Below are 16,229 nucleotides of genomic sequence, written 5' to 3' on the forward strand. Positions count from 1 at the left end.
TGTGGAGGAAGTCTCTGAGGTACGCAGCCCGCATCAGGGGATCAAGTGAGAGGCGCCCTCCTCTGTAAGACAGAGTTGTTGTGTGGCTGGGCTGGAGGATCGCTAGGCCCGGAGGACTCTTTTCATCTCCAACAAGTGATGTGAATTAACTGGTCCAAGCCCCCGAGGGCTTGGCAATCCATGGACCAGGCCCACCCCTCGGCTCCCCAAGGGCAGGGGACCCAGGCACTGGCCTCTCATGAAGGACAGGAGGGGCACAGGGCAAAGTGATCCAGGAAGTGGAGGCAGCTCAGCCTGGCACCCTCTCAGGACGGCAGTGGGCCCCGCCCCGCCCCGGGCCCCGCCCCGCCAGAGGCCCCGCCCCCGAGCCCCGCCCCGCCCCGGGCCCCGCCCCGCCAGAGGCCCCTCCACCGGGCCCCGCCCCGCAAGAGGCCCCGCCCCCGGGCCCCGCCCCAAGTTCCCCTTGTGGGGAGGTGGGGCACGCCACGCCGTTGCTTGGCAACCGCTCCCCAGCGTCCACCAGCCCTATGCGCCCAATGGAGGAGTCCGTTCCCAGCCCATTCCGTCCCTTCCCTGGGGGGCCCGACGACGGCCGCTGCTCGGCTTTCGGAGCCAGCCGTAAAGAACCAGGTCCCGAGAGAGACTTTACGGGGTCCCCGCTGCACTGACCTGTCGCCTCCCGAGTTGGGCCGGAAATGACGGCTGTGGGCGGCCTGGGCTGGGGAGAGGCGGGGCCCAAGTTCAGGGGCGTGACCGTGAGCGAGGGGGCGTGGTCAGGGTCGAGGGGCGTGGTCAGGGTCGAGGGGCGTGGTCAGGAACGAGGGAGGTAGGGGCCACGCCAAGCAGAGCCCAGGGTTCAAGGCCAAGCTGGGATCTAGAAAGACCTAGAGGAGCTCTAAAAGGCTGAGGCCAAGGGTGGTGAGAGCACCAAGGGCTGGAGGCCTGGCTCCTCTGTGCTTCACTCGCTGCAGTCACTGGGATGTACCTTCTAAGTGTCATTTGCTGTGTGTTTTCCATATATATATATATGCAAGCAAGGGAAACAGGTTTTTAAAGTATTGGTGATTTGTACTTCTAATCTATTTCTCGCAGGAAAGCTTTATGAATTACACTTACACACTTCTGCTCAACCGAAATCTCTGGAATCCTATTTAAATTTCACTTTTTCTTTATGTCCTCCATAAGAACTGGAGAACATTTTGGTCACTTTCCACTGCAGACTAAATCTGAGGGTTAGAGATCATCAATGGTCTGTCTCTAACTGCACCCTGTCACCAATCCCAGCTCTTTGTCTCAGTGTCTATTGTAATCTTACAAGAGATCAAACAATGTTTCCCCTCACACACAGAATAAAGATCCTTACCTTTGTCTGCTTTATCTCAGCTGAGGGCAAAAGGTAGAGACAGCAGCTCACTATGGGTGCTAGAGCTGCAATTTTTTTCTTTGTCTTCCAGACACTGGAGAAAGAAGAAGGAGGTGGATTCTTTCTCTTCCCTCTTCATTTCCTATCTCCGAACATACGACCTTTCATAACAATAACAGGTAAAAGTCCTGCCTTTGCAGCCTGCTTTGCTCTTTCATTGCCTTACTATCATTTCAGGAACCACCTCAGGACTCAGCCACAGACTGTGTGTACTTGGGGGGGGGACAAATTTTCCTTAGAATTTCTTTCCTTCCTTCCATCCTAGGGCTTGAATGCAGGGCCTTGTATCTGCTTGGCAAGGGCTTTACCATTTGAGCCATGCCCCCAGCCCCTTTTGCTTTTAGTTAATTGTCAAGAGATCGTGTCTCATGATTTTTGCTAACTAACCTTGGACCTTGATTCTCCTCCCTACACCTTCCATGTAGCCACTCTACCTGACTTGTTCTTGGAGGCAGAATCTTGGTAACATTTTGTCCAGGCTGGCTTCCTATCTTTGCCTCCCCCTCCCTGTCTAAGTGGCTGTGTTATGGGCATAAGCCAGCAGACTTGAATTTTTGTGCCTAACTAATGACAGTTCTCTGTCACGATCACATTAGCCTTCATGAGGTCAGGGAACGCTTGCTTGAGGGCCATGTGGCAGGCACCACACACGCTCCTGCACATGCATTATCTAATTTACCTGGCTTTGTAGCCCTCCAAGAATTTACTCCATTTAGCTTCCAGAGTGGATAAGAGAATTGTCAGAGGCCAAATGAGACATGAATCCTAATTTCATCTCAAGCTACCCCATCTCTGTGTCTACCCTGTCTGGGAGAGCTCTGTTCAAACACTTGAGGCCCTGGCTATCCTGGGAGCCACTGCCCTTGTCTGTGTAAACCTCCTGTCACCTGTCCATGTGCTTCACGAAAGGGTCCAACTCTCCATAGGGGCGCACACCCCACTCTATTCACAAGCAAGGCCACTCCAGCCAGGTCTTTATTTGTAGGCTTTCCCTGGTCTCTGCCTTAGAAGTAAAGGAAAAGTTAGACTTTGAGTGTCTGAAGGAAACGGTACCGCCCATCCTGCCTAGAGTGGCACAGCAGCGCCACCGTGTGGGCTGTATGGCTTACCACCACAGTGTGATCTAAGGTAAATACTCCCTATCACTCTTACTCCCTATCACTTTTTTTTTTTTCCTTTCCGGCATTCATTTATTTATGGCAGCACCTACTTCCTGTATGTCCTTGGCAAGATTCCCTCTAGGACTTCTGGGATTGCACCTCTGGAAAAGGAAATCATTTCAGTAATTTCAACAATTTAGGCTTGCTAGCCAAGCACTCTACAAGTTGTAACTTGAGCCATACTTTTAAGGCCCTTTGCTTATTTTAGTTACTTACATAGTTTTAGTCAGCTGCTGTTGAGCTGTTATTCTCTTGCGTTTTCCTGGGCAAATGTCCTGATTATCTGAAATTATAGATGTGTATATTATTGTATTATTGTTGCCAGTCCTTTTTTTTTTTTAACAGTATTATTAGGTTTTGAACTCAAGGTTTCACACCTCACCAGAATGATGCAGTACTTGTTCAGGACAAAATCCTGATCAGCTGGATCTTGATCCTCGTATTTATGACGCTTGCTTAGCTGGGGTATTAGATACATACCTCCAAATGTATCATCATGGGGGTAGGAGTCCAACATGCATTTTAGGAAGACAACACATTACATTTACGCTGGCCATCAAGGGCTCATGCCTGTAATCCTAGTTACTTAGAAGACTCAACCCTGGAGGATCGTGGTTCAAAGCCAGCCTGGCAGAAAAGTCTGCTAGATTCTATTTCCTATTAATTAGCAAGCCCTACTGGATGTGTGGTCAAGTGGCAGAATGTCAGCCTTTACACACACACACACACACACACACACACACACACACACACACGTACATATACACACATATACATACATGTATATAGGTGTATGTATATATATGTATGTGCATATGTATATATACATACATGTGTATATGGAGAGAGAGAGAGAGAGTGCTAGCTCAAGGTTCTGAGCTCAAGCTCTGGTTCTGGCACCAAACCAAACATAAAACAAAACTACAATCCCCATACAGTCTATGACAAGCAGCTTATTAGCTTACCTTGAATGGCTGCTATTACTTACAACCTGTTGCTTTTCACATGTTAATTTCACTTATGGAATAGGAGGTAGTGTTACTCCATTGGCATTACATTTTAAGACGCTAACCCCATTGACTTCAGCAACATGGAATATTGGAGGTTGGGTCCTGGGAGTGGGAATTCCGGAGACTCCAAGGATGACATCGGGACAAGGCTCAGTACAGGCTGTGTCCTGCTTGCTGCGTGTTAATCGAAATTCCTGAGCCTTCCCCCTGGAGTGTACCCAGAAATTCAAGATTGCTCCTCTCATACCACAGCTTCTTTTACATCCATAGGAGTTTCCATAAACATCCTCCACATTCAAGGAACATACAAAAACAAAACCAAATCAAAACCCAAAGAGCTGTTACCAGAAGGAAGGAAAATGCATTGAGCCACTACAGATCTGTGGTGGGGATGGAAAGGTGGTATTTTCGGTCATCGATAGCTTGTGCATGTAATTCTAGCAACTGAGTATGTTGAGATCTGAGGATCGAGGTTCGAAGCCAGCCTGGGCCAGAACGTCTGCAGGAGTCCCATCTCCAAAACCATCAGTAAGAAGTGGATAAAGTGCCAGTGGGTCAAATGCAAAGAAGGGCCAGAAGAAAAAAGAGGCAAAAAATAAAAAGATGAAATTTTAAAGTTTCTTATACATTGGGTTGCTAGCCTCCAAAGTTCCTGTAACAGTAATGAATATTGTCATTCCATCATTCTTACTGGGTGAAAATGTGTTCTGTACAGAGCAGGGTACAAAATCAGTGCTTCCTCCCTTGTAATTCAGCAAATGCAGACAGCCCAGTCCTGGAGGAGAGAGCACTTTTCTCAGTCCCCAGGGAAGGTGGTGGCTTATGTCCACAAGGCCAGCTTGCAAGAAAGTCCCGCTCTTCCTGTGATTCTCATGATGGCCACTTGGTGGCGGCATTCACTGAGCCTGTGCCCTTCCAGGCTAGGCCTCAGCCAGGAAGTATTTTGTGTCTACCAAGGAAGTCTCCTTCCTCTGACACCACCTGCCTGCTGAGACCCCCTGTATTCTGGGGCTGGAGGTGTGTGTGTAGGGGTGCACACAGGTAAATGCAAACAGAGGGCATCAGTGATGTATCAGGGTGGTTGAGAAATTGTTAAGTCTGTGGCATGAAGCCCCAAAGATTTACAAGCCTTGGCAAAAGGTTGAATGTATTTTGGGGGGATCAGATTTGATAGAATACCCCAGTGGGCACTGATCATATTCTGGCTGTTCTGGACGCCCAGAAGTTGTTATGTGATCTACCCTAACCCTGACTCACTCTCTATCCCAGTAGCCATACAGGTGTGGTCTGACCTAACAGGACAAAGTGGTAGCTTATGCCTTGCCCATTGTGCCATTGTGGGATGACTAGATTCACTTTACTTCTTCTGTGTGATCTTAGGCAAGTTACCAAGCCTCTCTGAGCCATGGTTTCCTATGTAGAAAATGGGGTAAGAGTGTATACTATATAGGATACAATTAAATAAGTAAATACTTAATTACTCCCCCCCCAGAGGAAGTGGTAGCTAACAAGTCACTGCTCTAATGTCACCTTTGCGAGATGACTACCCTGCTTTCCTTCTAATATCTGCATCCTGCCTATCCCTTGGATCAGAGACCGGATTGGGTAAATAATGCCATGGTAACAGATCATCAAATTAAGTGCTCATAATATGGGGATTGTCTAGCAGGCACTGGTTGGAGAGCTACTTGTTAAATTTTTAGGCAATATGTGAGTCACTTGTTATATACAGTCATTTAACAAATGTTAAACTTCCTACACTTGTCATTAGCGGTGCAAACTGCTGTTGTTGGTATATGTAGTCTTTGTCACGTATTAATAATTTTCTATATTCATATTACTACATGTTACTATGATCTGTGACCTGAGATGTACTTATGACTGGTTCTGTTTCTACTTGGTGAAAATATCAACCATCTAATGTCAAGACCACATCTCCTCCTCACTCCTGGCCTGACAGTGCCATACTGGAAGTGCTTCGTGTTTGTCTAAACTTAAGGGAGTGATGGGTTAAATATTTGTGATGCAGATTAAGTGTATGTCCTTTCTGAACCCAACATATGTGAGCACACACACACACACACACACACACACACACATTCTTTGAATGCCCAGAAATGTACACTGGATTGAAAGCTCCAATTGGATTCCACAAAGACACTCCAGCCGTGGACAAAGGCCTGAGGTTCTAACCATTCTTTTCATCGTTTTACTTCATCTAGCATACTGATGGAAGTGAACCTATTAACTCCGTTGGGCTGGGAACCCTATATTGGGCCTACAGGTTGATCATGGATACAAGACTTGAGCAAAGACCAAGTACCCATCAGATGTTTGCACTTTTAACAATGTACCTTGCGTCTTGTTACTTACTGGTCGGACCCTTTCTATCAGCAAAATCTATATCAAATACACAAGAGTCCACACGTGGCCCCTCTTCCTGTGGTGAGCTGGTACCATCACTAGATTCCTTCACATCCACTCCATGTCTCCATGTCTATTGTGGCTCTTCTGCTCACATCCCTCTCCTCCCTCCCCTCCCCCCGGAGCATGGGTGAGGATTCCAGCATTACCTGGAACATTAACGATTGCTGGTAAGGGGAGAAAATCCATAGCAAAGGCTCTGCCTAGAGGTGACCCACACTAGTGCTTGCATTTCAGCCACCCAAGTCCATCTCACAGTCACCCATACCTTTAAGCAAAAAGAGAAGCACCAGCTTACTGTGTGTCCAGAAGGAGGAAAGAAAGAACAGGGATATTTGTGAATAGCCCTAAAGACTAGTACAGGGTGTTAGGAGTTTAGTTCCTGCAAGTAAGCTTCCCCTCGAGGGTGGGTTTTGCTCACTGCTGTATACTAGGCATCTTGGAGATGCTCAGTACTTACTGTAATCTGGAGAAAAGAGGTTCTGGAAGCATGGCCTTATGGGTGAATGGAGGGGGCCAGCATTGTCTGCTTTGTCCCATTTCTGGAAAGCACTGTGACTTTTGTCTCCCTCCCTGCCACTCCCCACCCCCCAAACCATTGCCACTGGACATTTGACCCCACAGATATGTGTGGCTGTGTGTTATTAGAACAGGCACAGGAGGTGTCACCCTCAGATCTGTACAAGGGAAAAGGCATCCTAGAGGGTGGGCAGCTGCTTACACTGGTACCCTTAGAGCTTCCTTTGAGCCATCTACATCGGGGCCCTACAGCCAGGTCTCTGCTAGGAATCTGAAATCCCACAATAGGGCAAGGGTGGGGATGGGGGCAAAATTCTAGCTGTAGCCTTTGCATCTTCCAGATGTGGCCAAAGAGCAGCATAGACAAGATAATTCTGAGCCAAGGCCTGGTTTTCATGCTACTTAGCTCAGTAGATCCTTGAGCAAAAAAGCTCAGAATAGCACCCAGGTCCTGAGTTCACGCCCCACAACCACCACCATCACCACCACCAAACAACAAAGAAAGGAAACTGCTTCTCATGTATAAGAGCCTTGTGTGTCTAAACCCGCACGGTGGCTCATGCCTGCAATCCTAGCTACTCAGGAGGCTGAGATCTGAGGATCAAGGTTCAAAGCCAGCCCAGGCACAAAAGGACTTGAGACTCTTATCTGCCTCTAGAAAATGGGAAGTGAGACTTGGCTCAAGGGTAAGGTGGTAGCCTTGAGCTGAAGAGCTCAGGGACACTGCCCAGGCTGAGCTCAAGCCCTATGGCCCACAAAAAGAAAAGAGAGCCTTATGTGTCTATCTCAGCATTGTGAATTGGATCTCAGGTGTTGATTGATTATTACAACTGGACTTGGTGGTACTCTCGGAGAGGTAGCAGCATCCTTGCATTTATAGGATCCTTACAATGAGACAAGAAAGCACTACACTAGACTCCCATATCCATTGCCCTGTTCATTCACCAGGACCGATCCTAACCCTTAGTCTTCTCAAGGAGGATGCAGAGTATTGGGGTGGGGGTCTGGGGGATGGTGGAAGGGTAAAAATGAAGTCATTCTAAGGATCAACCAGGAAATGGGAAAACCAGTATGTGAATGAAATCTTTCCCAGTCTGATTTCTGGCCTTTCTAAATGAACACTTGTCTATCAACCTATAAAAATCACTACAGAAATTTCCACTCAGGCTATCCACATTCAAGACATAGGGGTTCACTGACCTTGCTCACAAAGTCAAATCCATAATCACAGACAGGACTGCATGGATTCACAGATCACATGTTTTCATTGAATGGAAAGAAATCCCAGTTGGACAAGCATTGCGGGTTTTTTTTTCTTTCAATTTTTATTGAACACAAGTATTCTGACAGAATGCAAAGTCAAAATTCTCAGTTAGTAGTCAGTATTTACACCGGTGAGAATGGAAACAAAGGTGTTGTGGATGTTTCACTTGGTAAAAAGGTTTTTGTTTTTTTTTATAACAAGAGAGAAGGCCCCCAAAGTACAGAATGCTGGGTGAGGGTGTTTATGGAGGTCTGAAAAATACCACCAACCAGACAGACAGCCTAGGGTGAAACCCTGGGATGTGGGAGGTTCCATAGAAAAGCGTGATGACAGAACTCCATTTGGGAAGCTGCAGCTATCTATATATACACCATGACCCTTCAGGACTGAGACTCTACTCATGGCACCTGAGTGGCCCTCCTGCAGAAATGGCCTTGCCATTTTTTATGTGAATACATATGCATAACACACACACACACACACACACACACACACACACACACACACACACACACACACCAATGTCGAAACGAATGGAGTTGATCCCTCCTTTAAAAGAAAAAAAGCAAAAAATAAGAAAGGAAAATAAGACGTTTATATCTCTTAACATAAAAGAACATCTAAAAAGTAATGTGACTCCCTCCCTCTTTGATTTTATTTTTTAGAGGAAGCATTGCTCCTAAAAAAAAAAAAAAAAAGCTCATGCATGCTGAGACAAATGTAATATGTAACACGAGAGAGGCAGACCAAAGGGTGGGTGGGTGGGCAGTTTGAGTCCCAGCCAGGGTTCTAGGACTTGGCTGCCCTGGGCTAGGCAATCTATGGGGTAACTATACTGCTATCTTTTCTTCTAACCATCAGAACCCCAAATCCCTTTGTCTAAGCAATGACCAACCAGAAAGAGGGAAACAGAACCTCCACCAGGCATCACATGGCCTTGGCTGGTCAGGCTACTGACATCACAAGGTGACAAAGCGATGCCCTTGGTCAGCCTGGTAACCGGAAGAGCCCACCCATCCTCACTAGGCCCTTCCTTCCTCAGTGCTCGGTGCTCAGAGAGCAATCTTCACCTTCCTTTTCCCCCCAAGGGGCCCATGCATTTGAACGACTGGTCCATGCAGTCCCTAGAGTCTCAGGGCTGTGTGTTCTGGAATCCTCCATTTCCATCCCCAGGAGCTGAGAAGAATGCAAAACAACAACCCCACATTTAGCAAATGACAAGACCATTATTTTTCACAGTTTGAAATGATCATCTAGCATCGCCACTGATCAGGGTGCAGACATATCGGGACATGGGGGGGGAGTGCAGCCCACAGAGCGGACCTGGAGGCCATCTTGCCAACCTAGCCTCTTGCCGCGTGGTACCTTAGGAAAGGAACGAGAGCCAGGGGATGGGTTTCTGTTGGCTTAGTGTCCTCTTCATCTTCATCATCATTATCAGCATCATCATTATCATGGTTGTCATCATGACCCATTTTTCCTTGTTGAAAGGCTTCAATTCCTTTGTAAGATTTATATTTTGTTTCCTGAATATGTGTGTGTGGTTTTTTTCTGAACTATCTGCTATACCTTTCCACAACCGAACTATGTTGAAAGTTTTATTTCAATACTATGACAAAAAACACGTTTCACACTAAAGTTCACGCATCCACAGTGCACAAGCTTGCAGTTCTAAAGTAGATTGAAAAACAAAAAAAAGCAAAATTTCTATACAAAGGGCTGGCTTTTCCCTTCTCCCCCCTCCCATCCCTCTTAAAGATTCTGTATTTTTCCCCCTTCACTTGATTTCCAATCCAGGAAAGTTGTGTTATGACTCCAGATAGTATTTTTTTTGTTTTCCTATTTTCTTGTTTGTTTTTTTAAACAAATGTTGCTTAAGTGAACAGAAGGCCAATAGTACTTCACTTCAACAGATTTCCAAAAACCGACACCAATTCCCTGAAGTATGCATGCTCTTCTGCTCAAATCTAGATTCTGGGCTCAAAAGAAAATGGTGTGTATATATTTTATTTGGCTTTCTATGAAATAAAAGGGGGATGTTTGGGGTCAAAATGTGTGATCACCAATACCAGCCCCAACTATACAATCTTTTCTGCTTCATTCAACAAAGCATTTGGGTGCCCATGAGTCAGAGCCTTTGTCACAGACACAGGCAGGCGGCAGTTAATCAGAAAGTGGTTTCACCCCTGAAGGATCACCGAAAAGAACCAAAAATCCAAAGGCAAAACAATTTCAGAAGGAGATGGATTTCTACCTGAGTTGGACACAAGCAAAAACTGCAAATGATTACGCGGAGGAAAAGAGCCACCCAAATCAAAGTTAGCCCTATTTCATGAAATAAGGCTGCCTCTAGGCGATATTTGTTACTTAAAAAAAAAAGGCAGTATTTTTTTTTACATGGACATTTAAACAGAGAACTGTAGTCAAACATATGTCAACTTGTAAACATTGGAAAACAAAAGTTTCAGAAAGGAAAGAAAAGGGGGTGAAAAAAAGGAAAGAGAAAGGAAGCCAAAGAAATCTGAATCCTGCAAATGGAGGGCCCCCCTCCCTCCACAAGAAGTTGCAATTTGGCATAATTAGGAAATAATAGGCATCTACACTGGAAATGAAATCCACTAGAAAGGGCGACATACTTTGCATACGGGAGAAATACAATGTGAACAGAAATGATAACTTATTTATGAGGTTTGACAGACGTCCAACTCGACTGAAAGTATAAAAATAAAGTGTGGACTTTGTTCATCCAGTTAGTCTCAGTGACTGGAAGCTTTTTTTTGTAATTTTTTTTTCTCTCTGAAAATAGGTCTGTGCCAATTGGGTTACACCAAGTATGTTCATTCTGAATCTAGATTTTTTTCTGAGCTTCCTAGATTCTTAATTCGGGGTCCTTTTGTTTGATTTTTAAATGGTTTCAGGGAACAGAGTGTCCTAGTTTGGGTTTATCCTTTTGTCTCATTTTCTTGCAACAAAGGAGCCCTTTCTATAAACCTACAAAAAGGAGGTCCTATGTTTATCTGTTTAGTTTTCTTTTCTTTCTTAAAGGCAAAAGACACTAGAGGAATGAGATTCTGTGTGTGTGTGTGTGTGTGTGTGTGTGTGTGTGTGTGTGACATTGGGAAACGCTCTCCGGTGGTGGTGAAGCCGCTGTGTCACTTTTCCTGGCACGCATCAAGCTTTGCTTTCATTTTCCTTTGTTTGTGTGGTGTCGTTGGGGACCGTCTTGGCTTCGGCTGGTGCTGGCTTTGCTTCTGACTCCTGGCTTTCCGACTTTGCTTCTACCGGGCCCTTCCTGCAGAGAATCCACAAACAGTACCAGTGAGAAACAATCGCTATGCTGCTGCAGACATCACCTCACCCCACTTTTTGCTGTAACTTGGGGAAGGGAGGGAGCCTCAATGATCCTTTTGATTTCTAACCTTGGGTATACACTGGAAATCATCTGGGAGCTGTATCCCAAGCAGCGTACCCAGAAACCCCAGGCACATCGACTTTTAAAAACAGCCAGATGATTCTAAGTGCGCAGGCTTAAATCGCAGTCTTTTCTGTTTCAAGGAATGAGGCAAAGACTGGGTTTGAACCTTGGGGCAGGACAAGTTGTGGAGGAGGGATTCTCTTTCTCACTTGTCCAGCAGTAGCTCGGCTTGCTATAAGAGAACTGCTCTGCCTTGGGCTTCTTGCACTGATGTCTCCACTATAAGCCATCTCTTTCCTGCTGGTCCAATCCCTCCTTATCCCCTTCCCTAACATCTCCCCCACCAAGAGGAGCTACATGGTCTGAATGAGCAAATACGGACAGAAGGTGGAGAGAAGTAGGCTGCTTGCTATGGGATAGGGGGTAGAGAGGGTGGAGCCATGGCATCCCTGTAACTTTCCTCCAAATGAGCACTCTGGGCTAGAGTCTGCTGGCATCATGCCAGCAATATGGGGTCACTCCACAGAAAACCCAGCCTGCCTCTGTTCCTAGCCATGGGTCCCAGAAGTGAGAGACCCAAGGATGACAGACAGAAACTGGATGCAGACCCCAGCTTCCAGTGCCATTGTGTGAGGCACCACATTTAAGAAACCTGAAATCGTAAGGTCTTGGGATTTCAGAAACTCAGTAGACATTTTTGTGAATCGTGGAGCTTGAACTTGAGGCCTGGGAGCTCTTTTTGCTCACGGCTAGCCCTCTATCAGTTGAGCCACAGCACCACTTCCGGTTTTTGAGTGTGGTTAATTGGAGATAAGAGTGTCATGGGGACTTTTCTGCTAGGGCTGGTTTTGACCCATGATCCTCAGATCTCAGCCTCCTGATTACAGGTGTGAACTACCCAGGTCCATCTCCCTCCCTCCTTCCTTAAACAGATATTCCCAGGTACTCTAAGGGGGGACCTGAGCTAGTATGTGGACCCCGGTTCTCCCTGCCTACTGGGCCTGGGGGAGGGGCTATATCTTTACTTCCTGCTCTACGGTGCCTCTTTTGGGGGAGCACTCAGCCCCGTCCCTTTAGGCTCCTGTCCTCCACATCAATGTGGGGCCAGGTGGCAGACGAGGGCACGGTGACCTCCTTTAGCTCCCTCCCCGAGTCTTGTTCATCCGTGGTCTGACTGCAGGCACCTCCGAGGAACACGGTGCCAGGGTGCCGCCAGGGTGATAAGGATGAAACATAATTAACATGGCCTAATTAGCGAGCAGGCAGTTGCTCCTCTTCTGGCTCACGGGGGACCCTGCTTGCAGCCCTTCTCCTGCCACAGCCCAGCCCCCCTGGTTGACAGTCGCCTCAGAGAAACCCTGGGGAAGGCTGAGGACACATCTAACAAGGAGGACACAGCACACTCTGCACACACGCACACAGGACACAACCCGATGACAGCAGACAGAGAGAGGCCGTACTCGATCTTTGCTGGTGCCGGTGGACCAGAGCTCTCGGCAGTGGAAGATACAAGCTCAGGGGCTTGTCCACTGGCCCCAGCGGCAGGAGCAGGAGAGCCCAGGGCTGCAAAAACATCCTTTGCAAGGTCAATATCTGGGGTCTTGAAGTTCCCTTCGTCCATTTTTAAGTCCTCGCCCTGGGAAGGGTTTGTGGCGGGGACCGAGGCAGCCTCGATCTTGGGGCTAGCAGAGGCTGGGGAGGCCTTGGGTGGGTTCTTCACGGTGTTGGGCTGGGTGGGCTCTGGGTCCGGGCCTTTGGTGTTGGGGGTCTCCTGCGTGGCCTGGGGGACTTCGGTGGCAGAGGCAGCCACTGACGCTAGGGGGCTGGCTGTCCCTGTCGGGGCAGTGGCTGGGGAAGGGCTGGGCTTGCTGGCTGGAGGGGTCTTGGAGGCCTCCCCGACACTGGGCGGGGCACTGGGACTGAGGACCGCTCCCTGATTGGCCAGGACACTAGAGGACAAATTGCTAGTGGCAGGAGCTGAGGTTGGAGTATCACTCAGGTCAACAAGGGGGGCGACCTTGGGGGCTGAAGCGGGGGGAGGGGAGGAGGCAGTAACCCCAGGCCCCTTGGAAGGGGTGGCCTGGCCAGCGGGCACAGAATTGGAGTCCAGCGTGGCAGTGGCCGGTGGGGCAATACTGGAAGTTAGGGTGGTGGTCTCACTGGTGGGGCTGTTCTGAGCAGTGGCAAAGGTTTCGGTGATAGTATCAGAGTTAGTGGTGACGGTGGTGACAGAAGGCAGCATGTCCTCGACAGTGGCTGTGGTGTCGGCAGGCAGCCTGTGGGGAGGACAGGAAGTAGAAGAGAATACACGATGAAGCAGAGACATGACAGAAAAAGCTGGGTAGGAGGGCCGAAGAGAAGGAGAAGGGAGAAATGGTGGGTGGGTCATGCATTCACGTACAGGCAGGAACAGAGGGTCACAGAGAAAACAAGCACGCCAAGAGAAGGCACAAGCCCAGGCGGGCAGAAGAGGATACAGGAGACGACAAAGAACGTGGCAGTCTCAAAGGGACTCTCCTAAAGCTCTCCTCCCTGCCGATGGACCACCAGCTCTCTGTACAAGACTCCCACCCCCTGCACACAGGTCTGCGGCTCTCTCTTGGATGCAGGCCCAGGATCTCCATTCCAGAAGAGGCAGGTCAAGGTTTCTAGGCCCCAGAAGAATTGAGCCCTGCCTCCCACGCAGGACTCCTTAGGGCATGGATGGGGAGAGCCAGGATGAAAGCAGATTACACATGCTTCCATGGCTCCCTACAGCTACGCATTCTTCCAGCCACAGAGCTGAGGGTCCTGTAAGACTGAATTCCTACCAAACCCCACGATCCTCTCCAACCAAGCCAGGCAGGACAAACACAGCGGGGCAGGTTCTCTAAGGACCCCTACCCCACTCGAGGCTTCTGAATAGCAGAGGGCCAGGGAACTCTACCAGGTCCCCTCCCCATTCTGGTTCTTTTATGAAGAAAATTGCAAAGGACTACAATTGTAAGAAACCCTAAAGAGAATTGGTTAAGCCTCTCAATGAGGCCATTGCTAGAATAGATGCTGAGATCCTCACTGGTACGGAATAGAGCCAAGAATGCCTTCCCTTGAAGGAGAGTGGGTTCAGCCATTGCCTGGCCAAGTAGGTCTTCTGGCCCAATGACTTCAGAATCCAGGCCTGCCGTGTTTGGCCGGAAGCCGAGGGTGGGAAGCAGGGAAGGGTAGGGTGATGAGGTGGGGGTGTGAGGTTCTACTGACCAGATGCCAGCCCCTCCCTCCTTCCCCCTCTCGCCCCTCCCTCCCTTGCACGTACTCAGGTTCTGTCAGTGGCGTGGTCTCATTGGGCTCTGTGTGTTTTCCCCCGTCATGGTTGGGGGTCCGCTCCTCTTCTGTTCGAACTTCCACGATGGGTTCCTTGGATTCATCTTTCCTGTGGAGAGTTCTGCTAGTTAGATCCCAGGGAATTCGCGCGGGTGAGCAGGGCCAAGGCAACAGCCACAGCTCAGGTGAGTACCGAAGCCTTCTGTGAGGCTGGCTGGGACTCAGAGTCAGGGAGGAGTGTACGAGATTCGCAGCCCAACTTTCAAGAGCTGGGTAACCTTGAGCATCTGATTTAACATCAACCCTACCTCAGCGTCCTCATCTAAAACACAATGGCAAGTATGAGTATGCACTCACCTAGTCTGAGTTAAATGAGCAAATGCATGCACAGTGCTTAGAATGCTACCTAGTGAGAGATTAAGTGCTCAAAAGCACACACGCACGCACGCATGCACGCAGGCGTTCTATATGTGTGTGTAAGGAGAGCCATAGGCATATATGCACATAGAGATATATTCCAGGCATGAGCAATGCTAAGTAAACCATCATCCCCCTCTGTCTTCAGTTAGCAGCAGCTGAGTTCCCTGCTTCCTCCCCACAGCAAGGCTCCTCAAAGGCGCCCTCAAACTGGCTCACGACCACTTTCTACAGAGATACTGCTGGAGCAAACAGCCTCTGCACCACTGGTTCAACCCAGGACAGGTTTGTTTGATTAAATTTGCTTTGTTCCCTAGAGCCTGGGAATGCTGCCTCAAATTCTGTAGCTACAGAAGAAGTATTTTGCTGAGTGATGAAAGGTAATGAATGAATGAAATTGAGGTAAGCGTGCAGTCCCCTACAACATTAGTCACTCATTTCCATCTTATCTCTTCTTCAACCTCAGCTCTGATGAGTCTCTTATCCAGATCACCTCCCTGGGGATCTCCAAATTTTGATAAGGCTGCTCTTTCCCACAGATAACCTCGTATCCTGCCCCACCACCATGTATGGAGACTTCCCATACTGCTTTGCCCCTCAGGGTTTCCACATGGGGAAGCAAAGCTAAAAGCAAGGTCACTGTGGTACTGGTGGATGGCTCAGAAGTGTGACGCCCTGGTGAGTCCTGGCTTGGGGCAGGGCCCAGTGTGAGGGGCCGGGGAGGGCGGTACTCACGAGAAGGCGGCCTTGCCCTCTTCCATGTCCTTGCCCTTGGCTCCAGGTCCGGCTTTTCCACACAGGTTGACAGCGATGCACATGAGCAGGCCGCACTTGTTCAGGAAGTAGCACGTAATGTCTACCACTACCAGGAGCAGGACAAAGATGACGATGAGGATGCCTACAATGGCCCCTGTGCTCAGGCCTGAGGTGGGGCTGCCATTGGCTGGAGGAGGGAGAGAGATGGCTGGTGGTTAATAGATGGAGATAAGAGCCTTCCGACCCTGCAATCCACTGCCGTTGGGGTTGGGTAGGGCCCAGAGCATAAAGCCGTGGCACTAGTGTCCAGTGATATCTTTGCTGTGGCCTCCTCAAGATGACGACTTCAGCTCAGCCAGGCGACTGCAGCGTGGGGTTCCCACAAGTGAGGATGAAAGTAGGGATTCAGGAGTCCTGTCCCCAGTCATCCCCTCTGCCCTCCTGTGTTCCAGGAGCAGGCTGAACAGGGATGGAGCGAATGAGGACCAAGTGGGTGGACACTGTGATGTGTGCCTGTACCCCAGCAAAAGGCTTTACAGGC

At 48.7% G+C, this 16,229-nt stretch overlaps 2 protein-coding genes across 2 annotated transcripts in view; both read right to left on the reverse strand.

The window, feature by feature from the left end:
* Positions 1–750, reverse strand: part of Ttc12 (tetratricopeptide repeat domain 12) — a 28,695-nt gene extending 27,945 nt beyond the window's left edge. The window contains exon 1 of the mRNA XM_090319501.1: positions 670–750. The gene's annotated coding sequence lies outside the window, so the exon portion shown is untranslated. The remainder of the gene's footprint in view (positions 1–669) is intronic.
* A 7,092-nt stretch (positions 751–7,842) lies between these two features.
* Ncam1 (neural cell adhesion molecule 1) overlaps positions 7,843–16,229 on the reverse strand; it is a 239,589-nt gene continuing 231,202 nt past the window's right edge. The window contains exons 18-21 of the mRNA XM_090319502.1: positions 15,668–15,875; positions 14,508–14,624; positions 12,676–13,491; positions 7,843–11,092 (exon numbers count right to left, since the gene is read on the reverse strand). Of these exons, the coding sequence (XP_090175628.1) occupies positions 10,972–11,092; positions 12,676–13,491; positions 14,508–14,624; positions 15,668–15,875 (1,262 nt within the window). The 3' untranslated portion in view covers positions 7,843–10,971. The remainder of the gene's footprint in view (positions 11,093–12,675; positions 13,492–14,507; positions 14,625–15,667; positions 15,876–16,229) is intronic.

Source organism: Megascapheus bottae, chromosome 27, assembly GCF_031878675.1.
Source record: "Megascapheus bottae isolate mThoBot1 chromosome 27, mThoBot2.hap1, whole genome shotgun sequence".
Classification (NCBI taxonomy): domain Eukaryota; kingdom Metazoa; phylum Chordata; class Mammalia; order Rodentia; family Geomyidae; genus Megascapheus; species Megascapheus bottae.